Raw genomic sequence first — 12302 nt, forward strand, 5'->3', positions numbered from 1 at the left:
TGCCTCACTCTTATTATCCTTGTAAATGGGACTAAAATGTATTGGCAAGATGTGTCCTGGATGGATCAAAGAAATTTTCACTCAGGAGCAGTTTCTGTTTACGGATCCAGCATTCTTGAAACTCTCACACACAATTTTACCGATTGTTTCAGAGACTGATCCCCACCAGCCCCGGGGCAAACGCAAAGCAGAAGAGGTTTATTTCATCAGATTTCCCACGGAAATATGATTTTGCTCATGGATCAATTTTTGCTTATGGATCTTCTACCGTCTGGTGGGATCAGGTAGAGACACTTGCTGAGAACCCTGCGTGCCATTAGCAGGCAGCTACAGCACTGGGTTCGGGGCTGTGCTTCAGATGAGTCCAGCGAAGGAGCTGTGCTCAGTTTCAGCGAGGAAAGAGTTAAGGAGCTCCGTGTTCCCCCGTGCCCGGGAGGCAGCCTTTGTGTTTAACATTGGCAGGGGCTCAGTTCGGGCTGGAGGTTTGTTTTAATTGGGGGAGGGGGCAGTGAAGAGGGGACGCTCCGACTTCTCCCGTCAGTCTCTTTCGTTCACTGTTGTAGCGGAGGTGGGGATTCTCAATTCCACCCAGTCAGACGCAGGCAGGAGGATCTGGTAAGACTATCCCAGGAAAAGCCACTCGGCAGGAATTCTCCGAGGCGGCGGCGGCGGCAGCATGAGGGTGAGCCGGGCGGGGAGGGAGGCGCGGTGGGGGAAGGAAGTGCGCGGGATGCTGCGGGAGCCCCGAACCCATCCCGCACCGGGAACAGCCGGGAACAGCCCGACCCGAGCCCCGGGCACCTCCGCACCGCTGGGAACGCCCCGCACAGGGATTCGGGTGCACCTCTGTGCGCGGGTGTGAGCGTGTGAGAGACGGGAAAGGAGAGAGAACGAGAGACGGCACAAAGCAGCTTGGGGGAACTGTTATTCCATAAAGTTTAACAATGTATGGATCTGGCCGGAGGCTCTCCATACAGGCTGCGGGGCAGGCAGCGCTGGTTTGCCAGTGCATGCTGGAATCGATCCTTCGCTGTGGAGCAAGGAGCGTGTTTTCTCTCGCCTTGGAGAAGGAGCCGCGGGCGGCTTCCCCGGCAGCGCTCGCTGGGAACAGCCCGGAGAATCCCCCTTGCCGGCGTTGTTCCCTCCAGTGCCCTCCTGCCCTGCTCCGCTTCATTTGCTCCTGTTCACATCTCAGCTGCCTTACACTCACTAAGCACTGCTAACGTTTTAGTTGGTCTTTGGAGCAATTTCATTTCCACTAGTACGGTCTCTTCTTGCGAACCTCGGCATGGGAATTTTTGTGGCTTGATACTCCAGGCAAGTCAGGAATTCAGTTCCCCACATCCACAAGCACAACACAGGCGGGAGGCTCCCGCATTAACAGAGCACCCGCACACCCTCCAGGTACCCAGGCTGCGTGTGTGAAGGACAATCCTAGATTACCTTATCACAGAAAGTTATCAGGGATGCCAGTGTGGTACTCATACCAGGCAGGCTGCATGTTATATTCTGCGACAAGATAAACACTTTAAAAATATGCACAGAGGAATGAAGGGCTGTCAGGAAGCTATAAAAAAGTACCCTTAGTAGTTAGCCTATTATAAACTTTCTCGTTTTGCTTCTTAGGAAAAAGTTTCTTCAGGGAGAGGGAAGAGATGGTAATTGGCAATTTTGTTCCAGCCTTGCATGCTGGTGGCATGACTGCCATGCTGCCACCATGTTTATATGATACAAACATCAGATTTTCACAAAAAGGGTCATAAATTAAGGAGGAAACTAATATAACTACTAAAACATAGGGCTGTGGTTCTGTTCATAGCTTTATCACATTTACTTGGGAAAACCATTAATAGTGATACATGTTTCCCATATGTAAATTGAGGAACTGTAATCATAGAAAATAATACAAGTATTAATCCTTGCCTGAAAAGAGTTACAGTCAAACATCTCTTTTTTCTAGTAAGATTTAGAAACCTAAAGTGAAAACACTTGCACCATGCTGCTGCTAAGTGCCCTGAGATACTGTCATAACCAGCACTGAATTAAATTAAATGAAGAAGGATTTACTATTTAGTATGTTAAACTTTGAAATTAAGTCCCTGGGAGTTCACAGTTGGCCAGTTGCTGATCTCAAATACAGTAGGACAAGGATGGAAAGGTGGATCCCTGATCTGTGAGGGACAGCACTCTGCATGCCAGACAGGAATACTCGGGTTAGCATCGCATCTGCTGCTCCACAGAGATACACACACACTTCCACAGACCACATACAACAGGAGCCTGCAATACTAGTAAATATTTATACTCTGCCTCCTCCACAAGTACTATCAGTAAATTTTCTCCCTCCTTCTCTGGTAAATGTCTTGCTATAAACTCTGACTTAACAGCCCCACAGGGAATGAAATTAGATTCATTTATTTAAAAGGATCCTCCCAAATACTTCAGGCGAGTCCCTGGAAATCAGAAAGTTATAAATACTTTATTTGCTACTCTTCTTTTGTCAACACTGAAGCACTTTGTCTTGTTTTGCAGATATAAACCATGTAAAAAATCTTAATCTTAAATTAAACCAAGGCTTCAGGAAAATGGACTTATATGGCATCCCTGGTTTCAGTGGAGGTTTGGTATCTACAAACCCTGTGGCAGTGCTTACACACAGGCAGTCACAGTCACACTTACTAGGGCAGGATTCTATGATGCTTTCTTCCCTACCTGAAATGACATGAGTTGTTGCTCAGAATACTAAACCAAGTATTTTTTTGTCCTTAAAGAGCTTAATTTTTTATTATTAACTTCACTGTGGCTAAGTACCGAGCATGAGTTGCAATTACATTCAGAACAAGATAACAGAGTTTGAAGGCATTTTCCTGCCAGAGGCCTATCCTAGGACTATAAAATCTTCCTCCTAATATTTTGAGATTTTGGATCTGGTTCAGATTTTGATTTGAGATACATGTCTTATCAGTTTTCATTTGAAATCCAGGTAATAAATCAGACAAAAATAATATAAAGTCTAATTGTTGCAGTACCTCAAAAATACTCAGAAATTGATTAATTTACTACCTTTAATTTTTAATGTAGTGCTTTTACCTTTCGTTTCCAAAGGAAAAAGAGTAAGTTCTTCTTTTAGCTGAAATACCATTCAACAGCCTCCAAGACAGGTCGACTGCAAGACTATATTTTAGAACAGAATTTCATCAACCTTATTTTTTCCATCCCTATACAAATTCTGTCTCAGCAGGGTTTTGTGGGACCTTATTTGCATAAGCTAGCACTTAAGGAATTTTTTGTGTTTGCCTCTTGTCAGACAGGTAATGGGGGTAATCTAGATTTCAGAGCAGCACAGTGAGTACAAACAGGTGTTTATACATGTGTGCTGCAGAGGCTGAACATTGAGATACCTTCCCTAAATGAGAAACAGGACGAGTTAGTTAGACTACCTGTTGTACTGATTATATGGTTTTTTTCCTTTCCTTTTCTTGCTTACAGTTTCTCTCCACAGGTGAAAAAATGAGAAATATCTCACTGAAATACTGAAGAAAAAAGCGAAGATCTTGTTTCATTGAATTTGCTCACTGGGGACTTCAGGATGGAAGCCTTGTGTTTAAGAGTTTCCTTGCTGCTGCTGGTGCCGGGATTTGTCCTCAGTGACAGCTCTGACAGAGACGTTTCCAACCGGAGCGACTCGGGAAACCCCCTTTCCACCTTCTCAGGGATGGAATCCATTCTCCTCACCACCATGCAGCCCCCCGTGTCCAACCAGACTGTCAAATGTTCCCAGCAGACTAAGATTGCTGAAACTTTCAAATACATTAACACCGTGGTGTCCTGTGCTATTTTCATCATTGGGATGGTTGGGAATGCCACTCTGCTGAGGATCATTTACCAGAACAAGTGTATGAGGAACGGCCCGAACGCGCTGATAGCCAGCCTGGCACTGGGAGACCTTATCTACATCGTCATTGATATCCCCATCATCGTGTACAAGGTAGGACACCACCACCCATTCCAGCCGCAGCTCCTTACCAGTTCACTGGCTGTTCTCTGGGCTTCATCCTCTATTTAGTGCTCTTTTGTCAGCGAATAGTGCAATTAAAGAAACAATACAACTCCTTTTTGTTCTGCAACAAACCCCTTGCTCTCAGGTCTCACCTCCATTAATAAAAAGTGTATGTCCCATTAAAGATAATGCAGCTCTTAGCACCTAACCAAAGCGTGGCCTTGGGCATTTCAGAGGAGCTCTTCATTTCTCATAGCTGCTGCAGCTAGCAAAAGAATTTATGAGGGAAGACTTTTTATAAGCTGTTCTCCTCCTTGATGAACTAGCAGCTATTTTTATATTATCCAATCCTTACTTTATATTTTTACAGAAAATACTCCCTGCAATACAGTCTTCTTATTATGACTTTGAAGGAAGATACTACGTCAGTTAAGTTGAGCCTCAAGGTTTTCATTTAATATTCATTAATAGCAGAGTCTCAAAATTATTCCAATTATATCACAGACCATTTCTGAAATATTAAATTTCGTCTGGATTTGTCAAAGTGTAAAAAGGCTCCTCAGAAATTCTTTTATCCAGTATAAAGTTATCTTGTCCCAGCGTTTTGATTTTCCAATTTAATTAAACAAAGCCATAAAGCAGTGCTTTTTCTGATGCAATTCATGTTTACTAATATAATTAAAGCCACAACATGCTTGAATTAACAGAACTGAGCCCTTTTAAAATATATTTCTTTGATATTAACTTAGAATCATCTTAGAAAATCATCAAAGAATTTTGTAAGTGTGTACCTGTCTCTTTGTGGACTGTACACAGGTGCATAGCCAACAGGATATCTGACTGTTTTTTTCTTTTTTCAGTAGAAACATTAAGTGTTTCTGTTTGTAAATAAAACACTAAGTCATATATTATATATGTCATATAATTAAGAAAAAATGTTGTTCACAATTTCAGCCCTAAGGATTCTAATGACTTTCATTTACATGTGTTTTAAATGAAACATGTTAATGCATGGTTTTATAAAAACTGGTGCCCTGTGGTTTCAAACTAGATTTTAAAATTAAGGAAACGATTTTAAAACATGCATTTTGCATCTTGGTAACCCTGACATCATAACTGCATTTTAACACAGGTATTCGTAGGACAAGATCATACAGTTTGAATTAATTAATGGAAAAAAATTCTCTCTGTGTGCATACATTGCATTTGTAAAGAGGCACTGGGGGTCTGTTATTGTCCACCCAACCAGGAGGAAAAGGTGGATAAGGTATTCTAATAAGCAGCCAGAGAATGTTTCAGGATCACCAGCCCTTGTTCATGCAGGTGACTTGAAGTGCCAGACATCTGCTGAGAACTTAACACAGCAGAAAAGAGGCAGCCCAGGAAATTCTTAGAATGTGTGGAGGACAACTTTTGTCACAGCTGGTGGGTGAGCCCAGCAGGGGAGGGACTGTGCTACACCTGCTGTTTGCAAATAGAGATGTGCTGGTGGGAGATGAGGTGGCTGGAGGCCACTTGGGGCACAGTGATCATGAAATTATAGAGTTCTTGATATTTGGTGAAATCAGGAGGAACATCAATAAGACTTTTACATTGGACTTCCAGTGGGCAGACTTTGGCCTGTTTAGGGGACTTAATCAGAGATTTCCATGGGAAGCAGCCCTTAAAGACAAAGGAGTCCAGGAAAGCTGGGTGTGCTTCAAAACAGAGATCTTGAGGACACAGGAACAGACTGTCCCTGTGTGCTGAAAGATCAGTTGACAGGGCAAACTTCCAGTCTGGATGGGCAATGTGGTTTTGAAGGAACGTAGAAATAGAAAGAGGATGTATCATCTTTGGAAGGAGGGTCAGATCTCTCAGGAAGTATTAAAGGGGTTTGCTAGGGCATGTAGGAAAAAATTAAGGGAGGTTAAAGCTCAGTTCAAACTTAATTTGGCAACTTTTGTAAAGGATAATAAAAAATGTCTTTATAAATATAACAGCAAAAAGAAGGGTAAGATCAACCTTTGTTCTCCACTGGATGCAGGAGGAAACTCAGTAACTGCAGATGAGGAGAAGGTGAAAGTGCTTAATGCTTTCTTTGCCTTGGTCTTTAGTGGGAAGATGTCTTGTCCTCAGGACAGCTGTCCTCCTGGGCGGGTAGATGGTGTCAGGGAACAGAATGGTCCCCTTGTTATCCAGGAGAAGGCAGTCAGAGAACTGCTGAGCAGCTTGGATGTTCATAAATCTGTGGGGTCAGATGGGATCCACCCCAGGATGATGAGGAAACCGGCAGATGAGCTTGTGAGGCTGCTCTCCATCATTTACCAGCAGTCCTGGCTTACTGGTGAGGGTCCAGAGAACTGGAAGCTGGCCAATGTGATGCCCATTCACAAAAAGGGCGGGAAGGAGGATCCTGGTAATTATAGACCAGTCAGCCTGACCTCAGTACCCAGTAAGGTTATGGAACAGTTTATACTGAATGTCATCACACAGCACTTACAGGATGGCCAGGGTATCAGACCCAGCCAGCATGGGTTTAGGAGGGGTAGGTCATGCTTGACCAACCTGGTCTCCTTTTATGACCAGGTGACCCGCCTGGTGGATGCAGGAAAGGCTCTGGATGTTGTGTACCTGGACTTCAGCAAGGCCTTTGACACTGTCTCCCACAGCACACTCCTGGAAAAGCTGCAGCCCATGGCTCGGACAGGAGCTGGGTTAGGAACTGGCTGCATGGCTGGGCCCAGAGGGTGATGGTGAACAGTGCTGCATTCAGTTGGGGCCTGTCACCAGTGGTGTCCCTCAGGGGTCTGTGCTGGGGCCAGCTCTACTCAATATCTTTATTGATGACATGGATGAAGGTATTGAGTCCTTCATTAGTAAATTTGCAGATGATGCTAAGTTGGGAGCATGTATTGATCTGTTGGAAGGCAGAAGGGCTCTGCAGACAGGCCTGGAATTGTTGGATGGATGAGCAGAGTCCAGTAAGATGAAGTTTAATAAGTCCAAGTGCCGAGTCCTGCGTTTTGGCCACAATAACCCCCTGCACCATTATAGGCTGGACAGTGTGGCTGGACCAGGCCCAGGCAGAAAGGGACCTGGGGATACTGGTTCACAACAGACTGAATGTGAACCAGCTCTGAGGGCCAAGGGCATCCTGGCCTGTGTCAGGAACAGTGTGGCCAGCAGGAGCAGGGAGGTCATTCTTCCTCTGCACTTGGCACTGGTGAGGCCACACCTTGAGTGCTGTGTCCAGTTCTGGGCCCTCAGTTTGGGAAGGGCGCCGACTCGCTTGAGTGTGTCCAGAGGAGGCAATGAGGCTTCAGAGGGGCTTGGAGCATAAACTCTGTGAGGAACGACTGAGGGAGCTGAGGGTGTTTAGCCTGGAGAAAAGGAGACTCAAAGGTGACCTTATCACTCTCTACAACTTCTGAAAGGTGGTTGTGCTCAGGTGGGGATCAGTCTCTCCAGGCAGCAACTGACAGAATGAGAGGATGCAGTCTCAAGCTGCACCAAGGGAAATACAGTTTGGATATCAGGAAAAAGGTTTTTATGGAAAGAGTGATAAAGTACTGGAATTGTCTGCCCGGGGAAGTGGTGGAGTCACCATCCCTGGATGTGTTTAAAAAAAGACTGGATGTGGCACTCGGTGCCATGGTTTAGTTGAGGTGTTTGGACACAGGTTGGACTCGATGATCTTGAAGGTTTCTTCCAGCCCAGTGATTCCATGATTCTGTGATTCTGTGATGTTATCTATGGTGAAATGCAGCACCTGGTCCTGATCTTCCAGTTGTATATATTACAGATAAGTCTTTTAACTTTAACTGGGTTTAATATAACATTAATTTGAACTAGGGTGACTGTAAATAATTATGGATGGGATTTAATGGAAATTCTAGTTTACACTTTTCAATACGCCACCTGGGAAGTTAAATTGTCAATTTGTTGATAGCCTTTCTGTAAAGTATTTTGGATTAACAAGTTGATGAGAAAGATTAGCTTCTGCCTGATTTGAGATTCTCCTGTCTTCCACAGCCAGGTGAATGCCTTATGGGACATCAGACTGGGGCTCTTAGCTGGACTCAGAGCCTACACAAGGCCAGGCTGGATGGGGCTCTGATGGGCTAGTGGGAGGTGTCCTTGTCCATCTGTGTCCCAGGGCTGAGGGGTTGGAACTGGGTGATCTTCAAGGTCCCTTCCAACCCAAACCATTCACTGATTCTATGAGTGCACCTCCCATGATGTATTACAGTTTCCTCCCTGGTAAATTACCCTTACGTCTTTATGGATAATTGCTAAGGCAGAGTTCTCAATTCTCATGGTATATCTGATAGTACATTTGAAGGAAAAATGGCATGAGTTCTTTTCAGAGCTAAGTTTGAGAAAGAACAAGAATTTTTATTTCACAATTTTTTCTAACCTTTCAAGAGCTCTGCTTCTTTTTTGCAAAGAAGAATGGAAATCTGGAATTAATTATGCCTTTCAAAATTGCCTTCTGAAAACTTCTTTGGAAGTTTAGTTGAAAGCAACAAACTTTTTTTTATATTCTCTTTATTATTTTGCAATATATTTTTTTCTATTATTTTTCTGTCACTTCCCCAGAATTCCATAGGTGCATTTGTCTTGGTCTATCTTATATAATAAGCTGAACTATGGTTCTGATTTGATGAATGAAATTTCATTAGCCTACATGAGAAATTATTTTTGTGCTGCAGAGAAGTATTGGATAAATAAAGGCTATGAACAAAACTGCAACCCCTTGACACCAATGTCTGTCAATTTCCACATGTAAGAAGGAAGAATTAAAATAAACTTTAAAGCTTAATTCTACCTTTTAATTATTTTTCAGTTATTTAAATTTCAGAATGAATTACTTATAAATTACCACATACAACCACCTTGTCTGAGGTTCGCTGCAAGAATTGTGACACAGGGAAGCATTTATGGCTTTATAAGATGGCTCTGGTACATCTGATAAGAAATTAAATTATTATCATTGTTGTTGTTATTGTTATTATTATTGTTGTTGTAGTTGTTGTTGTTGTCCATTTTTCATATGAACCATTCATTAATGTGGATGCTTACATTAGGAGTTGGGTTTAAAGTTTGTTAAATGCCATTCCTGCTTACACCACTATGGATCCTAAAATCTGTGTCACCTTTCATCTCCTCTTGTTGAGATGCTGTGAAAGGTGGCCCCTGCAAATATCATGATTGGATAATTGAAGTGATAGGCTTTTAGGGAAAAAATTCAAGTGTTTTTATTTTTGTTGGAAAGTAATTTATACCCTTCTGAACTTGATTTTAAAAGATTCTTTTAGTTTCAGAGTCAGCCTCATGTTGAGCCATATATTTGTATCTTACATACAAATACAAACACTTCATACAAATTTCAAACACTTCATAACTTTCAGGTCAGATCTTCATTTTTAGAAAAAGCAGGCCTGAAATCAGAGTAAACAAGCATTCAGATGCATATTAAAATAACAAATAGTAGAGTGTTAAGATGGCCACATTGTATAGAACAAAATCTATAATATCTGTAATTATAATTGAATATCAGAAATAGTTATAATCACCTTCCTGAGACATAATGTAGCCTTAACTATTTTGATACTAGTTTCAAAAGAGAAGTAGATAATGCTACTGGTACTCAAATCCATTTTTCAAACCCTTAGAAAGAAGCAGCTATAAAATTTTAATAATTGGCAATGTAAGATCCCAGGAGAACTGAGTCCTTTATTCTGTTTTGCGTTTACACAATTAACAAAGATATGATGCTGGGAAAAAAGTAATTATGTAATTTATGCCAACTAAAGATGTGGCCACAGGTGTTTGATGTTTTTAACCTTTCTTTGTGGTACAGTAGGCTCAAAAACTCACTCCTTACTTTCTCCAATTACTGTAATTATATAGTGGATTCCCCTTATTGTTAAGTGGATTGCAATGTGAGTAATATTTACTGTCCTTTGAAGACATTCTGGATGTATTAAAGCCCCATTGCACTTAATTACCACAATATATCCACTTGAAGTATCAGATCAGTAGTGAAAATCTTAATAAACTGAGTTTTACAGGAAGGGTGACAGTTATAAATCCAACCTTAATAGACCAAACTAAGACAATTTAATTTTCAATCACATTTTTATACCACCAGGAGCCAAATACTCTTCTCTTTGCCCAAAACATACCATCTCAGACTTTCAAGGTGTCAAAGCCTAAAGCCCCGTATCAGTAAGAATTATTTCTCCACAGGAAAAAGACGAGCAGAAAATAAAAGTTTTCTATTTTACACAGCTGTAGAGATAGGGTTAAGGCATTGAAGATGAGATGGGTTCCTTTTCTTGTATCAGGTGGCATTGGCACATAACTGAAAGTTGCTGATCACCTGCATTACTCATCACTGCCATGTATATTTTTAGCAAATAAATTCAGATGCAATGCAAAAAAACTTCCTTAGAGGGCTGCTTTCCATAAAGGCTTTCCATTGGCAGTACAAAGGCAGCAGCAGAATAAGCACAGCACCACTGTTGCCTTGGCTGCTCTGAGCTCAGGCAAACCCTTATGGCTGTTCCTGCTGCTGCTCCCATGGCTGAAGCACAGCAGAGCAACAGGAACAACAGCAGGTACTCACCACAGACACTGCTGTCCACTGTTCTTGCCTGAGCTCATGGAGCTTCAAACACTCTGCACCAAGGCTCTCACCTTTAGTATGGCAAAGTTTTAACTGTTATTGGGAAGTCTGAGCTGTCTCTGCTTCCAGTTTTATGCACCTTAGAGAAAAACATCAAAATGAGTTCTATTTCTTTGAAACTGGCCTACATAGGGCTGACATAAACTGCATTGCCTTCGATCAGAATATGCTTAACTGTTTCAATCATTAGTTTACAAAGTAGATGAAGCAAATTAGGCAGCTTTATACCTGTTTCTTTAATAAAATTTTCTTAACCATTTTAATGTTATAAAGTGGAAGATAGATACCCAGGAAAAAATCAAGCATTCACTGCTCAGACAGCTCAAGGAGATGTTTTTTTGAATAAAACTGGGGGATTTTTAGTTTTGGTAATTGGTATCCATGCTTACTTTAGTTGCAACATTATCTAAATCTGAGTAGTTCACCCAGAACATTAAAAATCTAAATATAGAAGGTACCTGACAGCAAGCAAATATGTTCATCCATTTTGTCTTCAGAAAAGGAAGACTCACCTAAAGCATTTCTAGTTATGGACATTTTTAGCATCAGAGCACGTGTCTAAGTGTCAGAGCAATCCCTTCTGAATCAAAAATTATTTGGCATATCTGAATACCTTCATCAACAGAATTAATATTTATACCTACATGAGGATGCTAATTAACCCCATTGGCACTGATCTTGTAGCTGATAGAACAAGCAGCATCTTTTGTACCAAAGGAGTATAAAGCCAAGCCAACAGCACAAAAAAGGTAAGGGCACTTAGGAAACATACCCTTCTTTAAAGGCAGAAGTTTTCATATGTGTAGTGTGTATTTCTCAATGAAGTATCAACACAAGCAGGAAATTCTGAGGCCCCTGAACAGCTATATTCTGGTTTTCAATAAATTCTTACCAGGGATTCCAAGAAGCAATGAATAGGTAGCCCAGTGTGATGCAGAAATCCATAGAACCTGCTCCACACAGGACCTATCATTCAGGTGTACATCTCCATGTAGTGACCAAACACAGCAGAAACCCAGAGGTAGCACAAGAATTGATCACTGAGTCCTGAAGGCAGAAATCTAGAGGTAGCACAAGAATTGATCACTGAGTCCTGAAGGCAGAAATTTCCCAAAATGGAGGAGGGAACAGAAATCCATCAGGAATCTGTTCTATTTACAAACTGCAGCTTTCCAGCAGAGTGTGTTTAATGTGCATGCCAGGGTAGCAGTCAAGGAAGAGATTTTATATGCTAGGTCTTAGCTCAAGATCCACTCTGTCTTTAACTCATGGCTGATCTTTGGGGAGTGGGACATATGCTCCCATCAATGCACAGCTCCTCCCTCATCTTCAAATCCCCATCTCATGCCTGCCTTGCTGGTCTGTGGATTTGAAATAGTGTACAGTGCTCAGAGACTAAGTTTAAGAGAATATTTTAGTGTGGTTTCTGTCTTTATTTCTCAACCAGCTGAACTCTACTGATAACAAGGAATTGTTTTGATTGTGCATATTCAGGGCTTATGGGTTCTGCAGTAACTTCTTAGAAATCCTGTCACTCTTTTTAGCAACACACAAAAGAAAACACATCTGGAAGAATAGCAAAAGAAATATTATTCCCAGGGATTGAAAAAATTCCTTTCAACAAATCAC

General features: G+C 41.8%; 1 protein-coding gene across 2 annotated transcripts in view; it reads left to right on the forward strand.

Annotated features, from left to right (window-relative positions):
• Positions 1 to 489: 489 nt before the first annotated feature.
• The window catches only part of EDNRA (endothelin receptor type A), a 33255-nt gene continuing 21442 nt past the window's right edge, over positions 490 to 12302 (forward strand). Inside the window, exons 1-2 of one of the 2 annotated variants that reach the window (XM_063156744.1) lie at positions 490 to 682; positions 3490 to 3988. In XM_063156744.1, coding sequence (XP_063012814.1) covers positions 3590 to 3988 — 399 coding nt within the window. In that variant the 5' untranslated portion in view covers positions 490 to 682; positions 3490 to 3589. The remainder of the gene's footprint in view (positions 683 to 3489; positions 3989 to 12302) is intronic. The other variant, XM_063156745.1, reaches the window with a different exon arrangement.

This window comes from Melospiza melodia, chromosome 5 (assembly GCF_035770615.1).
Source record: "Melospiza melodia melodia isolate bMelMel2 chromosome 5, bMelMel2.pri, whole genome shotgun sequence".
NCBI classification, from domain to species: Eukaryota; Metazoa; Chordata; class Aves; order Passeriformes; family Passerellidae; genus Melospiza; species Melospiza melodia.